This window comes from Geospiza fortis, unplaced genomic scaffold (assembly GCF_000277835.1).
Source record: "Geospiza fortis unplaced genomic scaffold, GeoFor_1.0 scaffold66, whole genome shotgun sequence".
Lineage (NCBI taxonomy): Eukaryota > Metazoa > Chordata > Aves > Passeriformes > Thraupidae > Geospiza > Geospiza fortis.
The window spans coordinates 482,918-497,671 of NW_005054312.1; the positions used below are offsets into that span (position 1 = coordinate 482,918).

The 14,754-nt window shown below is 38.5% G+C and overlaps 1 protein-coding gene across 1 annotated transcript in view; it reads left to right on the forward strand.

The window, feature by feature from the left end:
• LOC102043225 (cytosolic phospholipase A2 epsilon-like) overlaps nt 1–14,754 on the forward strand; it is a 32,750-nt gene that overhangs the window by 13,923 nt on the left and 4,073 nt on the right. Inside the window, exons 7-17 of the mRNA XM_005419407.2 lie at nt 4,149–4,191; nt 4,644–4,707; nt 5,970–6,112; nt 6,266–6,355; nt 7,083–7,120; nt 8,754–8,889; nt 10,763–10,899; nt 12,070–12,292; nt 13,216–13,330; nt 14,162–14,299; nt 14,574–14,681. Coding sequence (XP_005419464.1) covers nt 4,149–4,191; nt 4,644–4,707; nt 5,970–6,112; nt 6,266–6,355; nt 7,083–7,120; nt 8,754–8,889; nt 10,763–10,899; nt 12,070–12,292; nt 13,216–13,330; nt 14,162–14,299; nt 14,574–14,681 — 1,235 coding nt within the window. The remainder of the gene's footprint in view (nt 1–4,148; nt 4,192–4,643; nt 4,708–5,969; nt 6,113–6,265; nt 6,356–7,082; nt 7,121–8,753; nt 8,890–10,762; nt 10,900–12,069; nt 12,293–13,215; nt 13,331–14,161; nt 14,300–14,573; nt 14,682–14,754) is intronic.

The window sequence follows — 14,754 nt, forward strand, 5'->3', positions numbered from 1 at the left end:
ATGCTGACAGAGATTAGAGATAATTTTCAGTGGGAGAGAGCCCTCTGATAACAAGGAGTACAGCTAAGCATGTGGGATAGTTTCTAGAAATTCTGTATTGTGATGAGAACAATAAGAACATGCTTTTGGGGGGTGATATGGCAGTTTATTTCTGAAATTAATAACTATTCCCACCAGCAATTTTTCCTGATGCTCTTTATCCACAGTTTTTAATTTCTTCCCGAGCTTCATTCTAGATTTTATTAATTGCAAGGTTTATTACATTAGCTTGTTCTTTCTTTCCAGAATTTCAGGTGAATAATACCACACATGACGTGTAACCCCAGGCCAAGAATGTTTCCTGGGTTGCACCTATGCTAGTGGCTTTGCTGCTCCTATTTTTGTTTGCCTATAACTTCACTGAAAAGGTTGTGTTTTGTGTTACCTCTACCAAAAACAACATTATAACAATTACCTCATATTACATTGGAGGGCTGTACGATAATTTGTTCCTGCATCCATTCCTGTGATAATTTATTTAAAATGGAAGAAAAGCCTCATTTTGTTAGTGGGTTTCCACAACAGCAAGATGAACACCCTCTCTGGTTTTGCCTCACCCTTATGCCACTGCTGCAGTACCAGCAAGTGCTCACCTCTCTGCTGCAGAGTGGCAGGCACTGAGGGCCAGATGTTTGGTCTTAACGACACAGAGAGGAAGGCATACTCCTTCCTCCAAGTGCCTTTTCACCAGCAACCAAGCCAAGGGATTGCAAATGCCTGCCCAATGTTTTCTGGGCCCATTACAGGAGCCCAGCTGGCGTGAGAGCTGCTGCGCTTGGCCAGCAGTGACAGAAAAGGTAAGGCTGTTGTACACAGGCTGCAGGTTTGTGTGCTTTAGTGTTTTTTGAGTTGTTCTCTGGCGATTATCAGTGGTAACCTGGCCTTTCTCCTGTATCTCCATGGGCAGGGTGCAGCACCAGAACGAGCCCATCCGCGTTGCTACAGGGACGGGGTCCCGCTGGAGCAGGTGGCTGCGCTCGCTCAACATCCCCCTGCCCTCCGACTTCTACTGAGGGCCACGCCTGACACTGAGGGCCACAAAGAGGCTTCTGCTGAACTGCAAGGTGACTTGAGTTTCCAAAGAAAAATCTGAGACCCAGGGTTTTTGCTGTACCTGCTGATCCTCTTTTTGGCCTCTTTTATCTTTCAGATGTCTCAAGTTGAGGAAGTGCATCTCTAACAACTCTTAGAAGAATGAAGGACCACTCTTACACAACCTTTCATTTCTGCTCCCTCTCCCTTTTTTTTCAAATGTGAAAGACTATGTTTAAAACAAAGACAAATTAACAAAAATAAATGTAAATAGGTGTACAAAAAGCTGTATAAAAGTTAAATATTAATTATTGAAATATGGCAAAAGCAGGATTTTTAGAAAATAAAAGTCTTTTTTTTTCTTTCTGTAGCTCTGCTGTGTTATTTTGAGAAATCCTTCTCATGTGAAGGGGAAGCCAGCAGATCATGCCAGCCATTTGGCTTGGGCACTGCTGAGAAACACCCAGGCTGAGTCTCCATCAGTTGGGAGCCAAATGTACTGTTTGTATTTATGTGTGGAGGAGCACTGAAGGCAAAAGTTTTGAGTTAAGAAAGAACCTTTGAGGTGAATACAGCTTTCTTTACTTAAACAGTACCATCCCCCATGCTTCTCTTGGGTTGTCAGAAAGTTCAGAAAAGTAGCCTGCATTATTTTGGAAGCTACTAAAGGAAGGGAAAGCTGGATCTGACATGAAAGAATTCAAAACTTTTAGATAGGTATCAAAAATTCAGATTCTCTGGTGAAATGGAGGGTAGTAGCCTAAATGAGAACTGCAATATAAGAATCTGTGTGACTGTAAGTTCATATTCAAAATTACCCATTCTGTTATGTCAGGCATAATCCAGAAAGGAGAAGGCAGAAGTTTGATGTACACCAGGTGATGGGAAATGATCCCTGGATTCATAGAGTACACTGCAATCTTAGGCATTCCTGCAACAGACTTTGAGTGAGGAAGAATGCCCAGGGTCTCTGCTTTTGTCTTTCCCTGCTACAGGTCATAATATACTCCCAGTTCTCCTAGTGAAACCGAGGCCTGCAATAAAAAAAGCCCACAAATCACAAACTGTGATGGAGAAGAGAACAAGAACATAACTCTGTGTGATGAGAGCTGTCTAATAGCAGGTTGGTTATCAGAGAAATTACCAGCTAATCCCAACTAGTGGAACTTATTCAGTGCTCCGAAGGTAGGCAAAATATTCAAAGATCCCTGCCAACCTGAGCTCTTCTGCACCCAGCTCAGCTATGTTTCTGGCCACAGCTGATTTCCTAAGATTCAGAGGAAGATGAGTGCCCTTGCTCTTCTTAAAACAAAGATATGGACCACCAGGTCCACCACACTAACAAGTACCAGCAGCTGGGCTTCCTTACAGGGGTGGCAGCAGAGGTGACAACCCAACAGAGACATCTCAGCCATTGGTCCTTCATGACTGAGGTGTCCTGGTTCTTCCCAGGGGTCTTGCAAGCTCTGCTCTGTTCTGTACAACAATACAGGGTCTTCCACCCTGTTTGAAGGTCATGCCTTGCACCTCCTAACTTTGAACCTAACTTTACCCTTTGCTGATACCAGCAACTCAAATAATACTACATTTTACTGGATGTTTACCTCCATGAACAGATATCTTTACCTGTCTTTGCACTTTCATTTCACAAGGCTATGCAGGCTGAGGTCTTCTAATATCTATCATGCTGTTTCTTGCTTTCCTTGATTTTTAATGAGTTATTTGAGGATGGTGACACCATATGTCATGTAATGTTACAACTATTTGACTACAAAATAGTAATTAAGAACAAAAATTTGTGTCTGAAACAAAACTGGAGTGGTGCTTACACACATTTACCTGTATACAGATAGAAACACAGTATATTTTCACCAATTCCTGACCAATGTTCTTTGAACTCTTTAGAAATACATTTCCAAAAAACTACAAAATTTTAAAATTTTTGACTGGGGGCTTTTGACCAGAGGTGTTTGCTTGACTTTGTGATTGATGTTTTTTATAATTGAAAGTTTGTCCTGTATTTTCTGCAGTGTATTTAGCCAGTTCATATTTTTCTCTTAAAGGAAATATTAATAGTCTCTTAAAGAAAATACTGACTTGGAAACAAAACTTTAAACTGTTTATGAGCTTTTTAATTTTGAGTGAATGCTACCACGTGTGTTTATACTTAAATCTAATTGTTGTAGTAAATTTTCACTTTAAGTAGATAAAAACAATGTCATTCATCTAATTTTAAAGGAAATGTATTGTTTGGTTTCAGCTGAGATAAAATACATACATCAAGTACAGGAATATATGAGAACTCCAAATGTGTAATCCATGGCTTGCAAAGTCTGAAAAAACAGCTCATAATCTCTGCAGCAGGTTGAGGCGTCAGTGCTCAGTCCTTGCCAATAGTCCATACATATGTACATATTCCCGTTGGAGCAATCTCAGTTCTTGAGAGATTATATGAATTAAATCTGTAATTTAATGAAATGGTAAATTATGAGATATCCTTAATGAGACACTGCCTGATTTTGCTGATGGGAAAATATTTTAGAATGTAGAAATTGTTGGCTGCAGTATGTGAATTCAGCACTGCCCCTAGATGTGGAAACACATCTATACATATAGTGATCTATTACAATCTCATGTGTGATTTGCAGATCATATCATAAAGGTAAGTACAATTTTTCCTACCATTAGGGAAATTTTTTTATATATTGTGGAAATCTAAGCAGTTGTATTAGACAAAAACCTAGGTAAAACTGTAATGCTCAAAAGAATCAAGATGGATTTCACAGCTGCAGCTGTCCTCAAAATCAATATGTCTCATACCAGTATTTATTGTATGGTTTACTGAAGCAAATGTGTAAGACCACAGCAGTATAAATCCAGCTTCATATTCTGAGTGGATGGAAAAAACTGCAACTCAGCTCATCATCTAATCCTAAGCTTTAAAGTATTTTTGAATGAGAATGTTAAAGTCAGAAATGTCAAAGGTCATGTAAGAACTAATGTGTTAACCATAAACTTAAATATTTGTCTGAGTTTTCCCACCCGTGACATTATCTTACTTTTTTTTTTCTTTTCAGTCTGGACTACCCAGATGGCATTATTACGAATGGAGTGCTAGTGGTAAAGTACATATTTATTGTGATCTTTCTTGTGTCTGAATAACAAATGTTCATGTTTCTAACTCTGGAAACTTTGAGCTGTGTCCCAAACCCAGTCCTGCTGCCTACTTTCTTCTATAAATGATAGGCTCAGAACTATCAGGAGCTAATGAAGAAAGTGTTACAATGCTCATAAAAATAGTTCCATATGTTAATACACTCATTATTTTGAATAGGGCTTATCTTTGCTTAATTGTCTCTCCAAGTTCAAGCAGTTCATGAGTCGTTTCTCTTTATTTCAGTTTTGGACAGAAATACCATATCATTATTGCCCTCGTGTTATCTGAAGACATAGTAATAGATAATAATTGTCTTGCTCATTGATCAACCAGAGGGGTTGGTTGGGAATAGTATGAATCACTTGCAATGACATTTACTCTTCTCTCAATCATCATTCATCCTCTCTTGCTGCAGGCACGTGAGGTTTCCTGTTTGGAGATTAGAGTGGATACAGGGAAGCTGAAGCAGCAATCCACAAGTGAGGTTATTGCTTCATTAGCCTATTGCTCTTCTGTTGTGATTCAGCCATTATAACAGATGTTGAAAAAAAATAATAATCCGTTGTGCACACTGCTCTATCTGTGTCATATAATACTTAGTTTTGCCATGCCCCACCTTGCAGAAAGATTGTATCTGTCAAAATTCAAGTTCATCAAGTGCTTAGTTATGAGGAAAATTTTAAACTGATGCAATAGAGCCACATATACTAGACTGAAAAACTTGGAAAAATGAGGTTAGTTCTTTTTGTTTATTGTTTGTTCAAAACAATTTTTTCGAAGTGGGATCTTTAAAAATTATCTTATAACTAATATGTAGAAATCTTATCTCTTTGGTGCCTTAACAAAAAAAAAATAAACCTTAGTTTAAATGCAAAGTTGTATCAAAGGGGTCTTCACAAATTGCAGGGAAGCCCTCTGCTACCACAGAGTCACCAAAACAGTACTTTGTCTATAAAATATAGCTCTAACAAATACAGCAGGATTCTTCTACTAGTTTTTAAGTTGATTTAAAGGAACAGTAGCTTGTGTAATGCTGTTCCTGGGGGGAAATCTCAAAACCTCATGACTGTTCTGAGTTAATTTGTGAATGGAAAATTGACTTCTATGAAGAAAATGGTAGCAATGACTGAGTTGCATTATAGGAAGTTTCAGACTGAGATGTAACATGGGAAGGAAAGGTTACTGACCTAAAATTATATGTCTCTTGGCCCTGGTCTTGCAGGAGAACAGCATATGACCTCTCTGTAAACATAAAGGCTTTTCTGTACAAAAAACACAGCCTGCCACTTGTTTCAGCTTTGTGATGTGGGGGCACATGCCAAGTAGTCTGATTGAGCTGTGGGTTTATAGATTTATTTGTGAGCCTTAATATTATAAAATGTATACTATAAACCAGAACAGACTGACATCAAATAAATGGCTTTTATGCAACATGAATAATCCAAAATGCCTCTGACACTCCTCTAAATCCAAATCTTGGTTTAATTTATTCATGGAAAGCATCTAACAAATAGAAAGCTATAGTATTTTTAAAATCTGTGAATTCTGTACATTCATTATTTGTGTAGATTCACCAAGATATTTTTGATCAGTTTTCAGTCTGTTTTTGCCACCTGAAGTCTACTTAGTCATTGTGGTGTAAGAAAAATTCAACAAAAAGTGAAGGCTGGGTTTTTAAATTAGTTATGTGTGTTTGCTTGTAATAGTTAAAATTCTGTTTGTTCCTTGCCTCTCTGTTTAGACCCAGAGCTTACATTTACAGTGAAAGGATCACATGAAGGAAGCCAGAAGATTTTGCTGGACTCTGGCCCCAGCCTTCATATAATCATATTTCACTGCATCATAAATGACCAGACAAGACTGGATATCATATTACCAGAAGAGGTAAGTTCTTCTGTTTGTTATTATTACTCAAATGAAATTAGAACAAGAAATTAATAGAACTAGTAAACTGAATTAGGCTTCTGAGTGGAGAAGTTCTAGAGATGATAAACCTTTTATGTGTTCATACCAAATTGCTTTTTTACATTTTTTCAGCTGGCTGATGGAAATGAAACAGAGAAACCTGGGGTCCTTTCTTTTCCCCTGAATTCACTCCCTTTACAGAAGGAAATAACACTAGAAGAGGTGAGTGCTGTGAACCTTTTGAAATACGTAGTTTAAAATATCCTTAATATTGTCCTGCTGGAAATAAAATTGCCAAGTAAACAAAATCACTGTATAAAATTCTACAGCTATTCATTAGAAATGTTAAAAAAATTTAAGGTTGCTATATTCAACTTTGAGGAAGAACATGTTAACAATAATTTTAATGATACAACAGTCATTGCAAACCTGCATCTTACTGTTAGAATTAAGTGGTTTCAAGGAACAAGAAATGACTGTAAAATGCACATTCATTCAAAGCCACATTGGTTTTTTTTTTTATATTGGGGTGATACAAGCTAAGAACTGAAAAAAGACCCATCCAGATTATGAGTTTAATTCAGATTTTAGTTTGTATTAATATTGATATTGGGGGTGCTTTTGTGTGTGTGTGTTGTTTTTGTTTTTTTTTTAATTTGATAAGGTAACTTTTCTCATTCTTCTTGCCCCTTCTAAATGTGCAAACTGGGAAGTGGTGTAAACATGCAAGCTTGTGGCACACTACCTGCCCCAAACACACACAGGCTTATTAGAGAAAATTTGATTCCAGGGCAGGGAATGAGGCTTTGTATTGTATCAAAATAATGTCCTTAGCCATGTGATTTATTATTTGAGAACCACCTCTCTTGGTCTGAGCATTGCCCGAGCTTGAAGGAAAGGAATGTTTTAAAATTTGGTAGTGATTACCTTTACCTTTCTCATTTTCCAGGATAATTCATTTCACTTGTGCTTGACAGCAAGAAAATGGTAAGATAGCCTCTTTTATTCCTGGCCCCCAGGAGTGCTGTAAACTAGTTCTGTAGGCTTTTTCTGTGATAGGTGCAGAGATGAGCATGTAGTGCGTGAGCGCCGAGTGCTGCGCTCACGTGGTGCCCGAGGTAAGTGCAAGTCTGCTGCACTTAAAGCACTGTGCAGGTCAGCAGGAGTCTGTGAGCCTTCATTTCGAGTGAATTAGTTGGCTTTATGCCGGTTGTTCTCACACATGAATAAAACTCTACCATTCACTTATTATTTTATTCCCCATTTATGCCAATTGTCAGATCAGCACATGGAGTGAAATAACCTCTACCAGCCTTTAACTTTGCCAAATCACCAAAAGAAACATAGGGTAGCCTGGCTTCTGCCCCTTCTGCTTCACTGGAAAGAATGGGAGCTGAGACCTGACCAGCTGCACCTCTCCCAACCCACTTGCAGGGACAGAATTGCACCAGTGATAGGTAAAATTTAAGACAGTGACATTTTATGGTAGAGCTGAAAACTTCCTGTGGTTCACAGCACCCCCACTATGGGATGAGATACAGAAGGAAAGCGAGGTGGATTTTCACAGCATGAGAAAATTTTGTGTAAATGGAGAACTACCTGTACAATCTCAGCCCATAACAAATATCTGACCTGTACATTTAACAGACACACATATAGAAAGAGAGCAAGAAAAATGTTAATCTACTGCTCAAAGAGTTGGGGTTTTTGTAAGGTACATAATTTGACCTTATTCGGTTTTCAAAATTACACTGTGTGATAAATCAAATTTGCTGGAGAAGAAAGGTTCGTAGCATTAATCCTTGAAGCATTCATATTTGTGAAATATTGGTGAAAATTATTTTCAGGACAGAGTTTGCAACCACCAGAGGGTGATGTGATCCAGAAGATTTGGTCAATATTTAGTGTTATTCTCAGTAATAAGTGTATTTATGTTGCTGTAGGCACATAACATTAGCTGCAATTTGATTGGATTTGCACCTTTTTTTTTCTGAATTTTCTTTTGCCTGTGCTTCATATTTCTCAAGGGACAAAATTTCACGTGTCTGCACATGTGAAAAAAAAAGTGATGGATATTCTTGTATTATTGCAGGATGAAGCTTGTGAATACTTATCTAGGAATATGTTCAGGTCACAGGTGAAAGGCTGGAATTCCCAAGAGACTGAGCAGGGGGTAATGCTTGCCCTGCAGCTCAAGCTTCATCACATAACTCCCTAGAACCCTCACTTTAAATGCTGTTAGTGGATTGTCAAAACCTGAGAACAAGTGATAATGTCATCACTTGGATTTTCCAGGGTGTCATACTGACAAACAGGAATGGGTGCAGAAAGAATACTTCTGAAATTACTCCTTTTGGTGATCCTTCCTTGACTTGTGTGTCTTGTCTTTTTGTCCATGTTCACAAGAGATCTAAAGTACCTTGGAAACTCCTCTTCATCCACACTGCTATTTCTTGCTGGCAGTAGAAATGGGGTGTTTTTGTTTTTCTTCTTTCCTTTATCAATATGTAGACTTGGAAATAACTTGTTTTACAGATTATTTTTTTTATTACCTGCCCTACAGATCTTGAAATCAGCTATAAATGATGTGTGCATTGATTTGTCCCATTGTCTGTTCCAGCTCAGGAGACCTGGATGTGCGCTTGGGGTTTAGCCTGTGCAGGGAGGAGCAGAACTTCCTGCGGCAAAGGAAGAAATATGTTGCTGCTGCTCTGAAAAAGATTCTTAATTTGGAAGAGGACCTGAAAGAGCATGAGGCAAGCCAATACAATCCCTGGTAGCAACTGCTCTCGGGGGATCAAGGCCTGGCTTACACATTCAAACAACAAATAAAATCCCAGTTTAATTAGTTCTGCTCGTGTGGGCCAGGCATGGTCACCTAGGGCAAGGCATAAGCAAGAGGAGTGGCCTGTTAATGTAGCAGAGTAAGGGAGGCAGGATAATGTCTTTATGGAGCAAAAAACTTCTCAGCAGCTCCTCAAATAGCCCATTCCTGTTTATTCTGGGTATTGCTCATGGGTCTCGGGCAAAAAATTTATAGCGGGCCGACATGGAACAGCTGGGCAATGCTGCTTGCAAAATAGAGGGCCTTAACACAGAGACAAGGTGGTGGCCATGGCATGTGTGTAAAGGGTGTTGAGGAAGAAAGAAAAATTTTCACAGACATCTGAATGAAAATTCTTGGAGTGGTTTCTGCAGCAAAATAGCTGTACTGTTGGGAAAAATGAGGGATAGAATAAAGCTATCAATCTGGCAAAGAAGAGTGGATCTTGGAGTATCACTGAGTTGTGGATGAAATAGCTGTTAGTAAGTTTAGCTGTATCACTCTAGACCCTGTTCCTGCCCTGTAATTAAGTCATCAGCTTTGCAACTGCTGATGCCTAACTGGGTTGCTGACAATCAGAAAAGTACATACATACCAACAGCAAGAACACTCTTTAGCTGACAGTTAAAAAAAAAAAGAGTGCTATGGAAAATATGATTCTAAAATATTAATTTGGATTTCAGAACAGAGAATAATACAGGAAACAAAGTTTTCAACAAAGCTATAAAGAACATTTTCAACCATTTTTACAAGCTGTCTGAGAGTTTCCTCACACATAGAAAACTGTTTTCTGAAAGGCCTAATTACTGTGGCTCTCCTATTCATGTGTTTGACTTCAGAAATATAGGAAAATATCCCCTCTACTTTATTAGCTGACTTATATTTGAACTGAAAAAAAATCATTAGTGTTTTAACTTATAAAAAATAGGTTAGAAAATGTAAACCCCAGAATATAATTTCTGGAGTTTATTCTGATTTTAGCTAAGATTATGAGATTTTCCTCATTATTTTATAAAATTCCTTATATTTAAAAAGAGTTTAGGGTATGAAGAACATCTGTTTTCTCACTTTTCTGAGCTTTTGTTTTTTTTCATAGAGGAGGAGAATTATTTCCTTCAGGCTCTATTCATTGACTTTGGAACACAGATTCCTTTATCAAACTAGAAGCTAATACTTGAAAGGTATAAATAGACATTTTCCATGGGGTGTGTAAGCTTCCACACTCTGGTTACTAACGGAAGCAGAGGGTGTACTAGATTAGGAAAAGATAAGGAGAAGAATAGTCTGTCTCTTCAATTACACTTGGCTCATGGAGGGGGAAACCCTATCAATGACTGTGCTTCAGGACATAAAGTAATTGATGGCCTGGGGCCAGGAAGACTTTAGCTATTGTGTGGTCTGGCTGATTACAGGGTGCTGTACATTCCTGTGTGACACTGGTCATTGTTAGAGACAGAATCATGGATCCCTAACCTGCACCAGTGTGGTAAATCCTGTATTTTTTTCTGTGACAGCTACTAATAATATACTTTGAGAAAAATTCCAGGGTGATGAGGTTGATTTCCAGCTGTATGTTAAGTAAACACCTTCCCAGCCCATCAGAGAGGGTAAGACATAAGCCTTCCTTCTTGCAGCAGTCAAGTGGTGGCAAACAAGCCTTCTGCAGCAATCACATCCTTTCCATCCCAAGTAGCATCCCTGCTTGTATCAATGCCTGTGACCTGTTATCTGATTTCTGCAGTAAGGGCTGTTTGTGTCTAATTTATGAACAGCTTTTGCTCCTTCTGCCTTGCTTTGTTGACCAGGTGCCAGTGGTGGCCATCACGACAACCGGGGGAGGTACGAGGTCGCTCACAGCGATGTATGGCAGCCTGCTGGGCCTCCAGAAACTCAACCTCTTGGACTGCATTTCCTACATCGGGGGTTTATCGGGTACCACATGGTGAGAGGGACCCAAACAAGATTTATGTGTTCTCTGCTCAATACTGTTGACTCTGTACAATACTGTTAGCTTATATGGCACTTAGCAAGGCAAAAGCATTTCTATTCTGCCCACAATCTACTCTCTGTCCACCTGGAGCAAGGAAACAAAACATGCTGAGTAAGAGACCAATCATCACATTCATCAACTGCTTTTGTCAGCTTGCTGACTCAGTCTATGCCTAATATCTTCATCTAAATGCTCTATTCCCTTTTCATATTGTATCAGTTATACCTTAGACTAAATACAATGAATTTGTCTTTAGACTGGAAATTGAAGAAAGATGGGAAGAAGAATTTATGCCTGCCATTTGCTGGTTATTCTCACTTCCATTTTGGATTTACAGTTCATCTCCCTCTGGTAAAAGATGTATTTGGGGCTAGAGGAATTAATATTGTCACAAAAGGCCAACAAATGATATCAAGTTACTGACCTTGGAGAGACTGCAGATACAGTGGCTTGTTGTGGAGTGCTCTCTTCTCCCAGTGGGCATAGAGCAGATGATGTCATACTTAAAATAACTGAAATATTTAATCAAGTAGGTTCTAGGTACCCCCACTCCTCTACACCTGTTTGGAAGTGGAGAATTTTTTTTTCACTGAGTTGTGGGTCACTTTATGTAAGTCCAAACTTCAATGGTAGGTTTTTCTTTTAACTTCTCTGTATGTACATGGAGATCTGAATGTACCTGTCTGTGTTATGATTTCAAGGGGACAAGTAAGAATGGTCATACAAGGACATGCCCAAAACTGCCTAGTTTTCTTGCTGGCAGAAGCCATTATCAGATATATGGGAACAAATGCAGGAGCAGAGAATAGTAGTAGTGACTGCTCCCTAGAATACTCCCTAGCTTTCAAGAAATAGATTTGATTAATACTTGTGGAACCTTTGAGTTTGATAGCCTTGAGTCTTGGTTTATTTTCTCCCTTGAATTTCAAGGTAATTTTTGAGCCCATTTTATCACATCCAAACCAGGAAAGCTTGGAGGTTTTGTTTGCTCCTGAAATGAGAGTATTTTAAGTGTAAACCCCATAAGAATTAAGAAACAGGCAAATAGGTTGCACATCTGTTTTCTGAAAGCAAACCATAGCATTATGCCTCTTTCATTGTTTTCTACTAACATTTCTTCAGGACCATGGCAAACTTATATGAAGATGCTAATTGGTCACAAAAATATCTGGAGGATGCAATCAAGGAAGCTCGCAAGCAAGTAACCAAATCCAAGATCTGCTGTTTTTCTTTGGATTGTCTGAAGTACTATTACAATGACCTGATGGAGAGGACTAAAGAAGGACATAACACTTCTTTCATAGACCTTTGGGGTCTTGTCATTGAATCCATGCTACACGATAAGGTATTGCTCTTTCTTCCACGTAACTGCTGAGCTTCTATAGCTACTGTGGAGAAGAAAATAAATCCTGCATGCCATTCATTAATACTGATGCAAATAATTAGATTAGCAGTTGATTAAATATGATATATTCAGATCCATTATTAAAACACTGCTCTAGATTTAAAGAGAGGTTGACCTTGAACTGAAGGAGCCATGTCATACTAGTTAAAGGTGTTCTTTCTCCTTAAAGAGAGAAGTATCCTGAGAAAAAATATTTTGAATGGTAAATAAATAATTTTGAATATAAAATATTCTGACTAGAAGAGGCACTTAAAAATCTGAAATAATTTGCTTCTCTGGCATAAATGAAGATGTGCATTTATAAAGTGACCTGCATATGGAAGTGCTTCACATAGTGAAAAAGACCATTTTCTAAATATGATACCAAGTTTTACACTATGTTTAAATTAACAAAATTTCTTATCCTAAACAGTTTCCTTCTGTTTTAAGTTTGTACAATGAAGTTTTAAATTGTCATGTGCAATAGAATGTATTCTTGAATATGCATATATTTGCAAAATATCTTAAAATATGATCAATTCTTTGCTAAGACCCAGCCAAGGAAAGAACTTTACCTTTCACTTAGCTGCATGATTTTTCCTGGAACTGGTTTGTTTGGTTTTTTTTTTTCCCCTGGCTGAATCTATAATCAAATTCTCTGCATGTATCAAAATCTGAGAACGCATATAGGGTGTAGCTACTTCTTATGGGATGCTTGCCAAGTTTGGAATATCCCATGGCAGGTATTTCAGAACAATCCAGTTACCTGGGAATGGAAAGGAAAACCTGGATAAGGCTGGATGGGTCTGATAATTCACATTATATTATTTGAAACGCAAGTTGTTTTTCACCTCATTCCATTTACCCTTTTTAATCAAAACTAGAAAGATGAGCACAGACTCTCGGACCAGCGTCAGGCAGTGGATAATGGCCAGAACCCACTGCCCATCTATGTGGCCATCAACCTCAAGTCCAACTATAGTGCCCAGGCATTCAGAGGTAATGGTTATAATTTAGATTTCTTTACAAATTTATAATTTAAATGGTCTAAACTAAGATGATGTAGATATAAACAGCTTTATCAATGCAACTGTCTTTTCATTCTAATTGCAAATAAAACCCCAAATAAGTAATTAAATTTTCAAATAATGGTGACCAAAACAAAAAAAATTAAAAAAAAATCCCAAATGTGTTTTGTGTTTAGAATTTGAGTTCTTTATTTTGCTAAATGTGGAAACATAGTTATACCACAGAAGCTGTCAAAGTCACGATTTATCCTGTCACAAAAGCCTTGGAATTAAACAAATTCTTGTATGGTTCCCTGTGGTCTTATTTTGAACAATTAAAGAAAAAAATTTAACTTTTGGGTCCAATTTCAGGAAAATTACTATTTCCTCTACTATTAATTTTCACAGTATTTGTTTAACATGAGCAGCTAAGTACATGACACCAAGTGAATGCTAAGCTCTTTGTCACTAGAGCCCTAAAGGAAACAAGTTATGCATGAGCAACACATACTTTTGGGTAAGATTAAGTCTATTGGGGTAAGGTTAAGTCTATTAAGGGAATGCCTGTGGTTTCAGTCAGACCAGGGCTTTTTTTGCTGGAGGTTGCTGTATCACAGCCTGGAACTGCCCTGCCACGGTGTGGAAGGACTTCATGGCATCAGTACTGCCAGCAATACAGATACCGCCATGGCTGGTGAATGGCATGCTGTGAACTAGCCAGCGTCTTTCTCATTGGGTTTGCTTCCTGGAACTCTTCTGTTTAGTATCATCTAACATGTTGTCTAACATGTTGCTTTTCATGGTCTGACTGCTGTTGCCGTAGAGTGGCTGGAGTTCACTCCTTATGAAGTTGGTCTGCTGAAGTACGGAGCATCTATTCGCGCAGAACACTTTGGAAGTCAATTCTTTATGGGAAGGATGGTGAAGAAGCTCTCAGAGACTCGGATCTGTTATATGCAAGGTGACTGTTGCCTTGGGGAAAGGTGGCCTACTGGAGAGACAGCTGGTATGGGTGAGCACATGGTCTGTGGTGGACACCACTGGGAAGACACCAGCAGACAGGTTGAGCAGGTGTGAGTTTGCCCTAGCAAGGATGTACTCATGAAGTATGCCCACAAAGGCATCTGTACAGACAGAAAGGAAGTATCCAATGGGAAGAACTGAAGGTATGTATCAATTAAGATTCTTCCGAGGCCACTCCATCAATCAGCTTCTATTCCTCTTTCATATTATAGGCATGTGGAGTAGTATATTTTCCATAGATGTGATGTATGTCTGGAATTTGGCTGCTGATTCAGAAGATTTCTGGTGCAGATGGACCAGAGACAGAGTAAAAGATATAGGTGAGATTTTAAGTTTTTTTTCACCACTGGTGTTTTGTGAACATGTCTAATGCATAAAGAAGTGGTGTCAAAG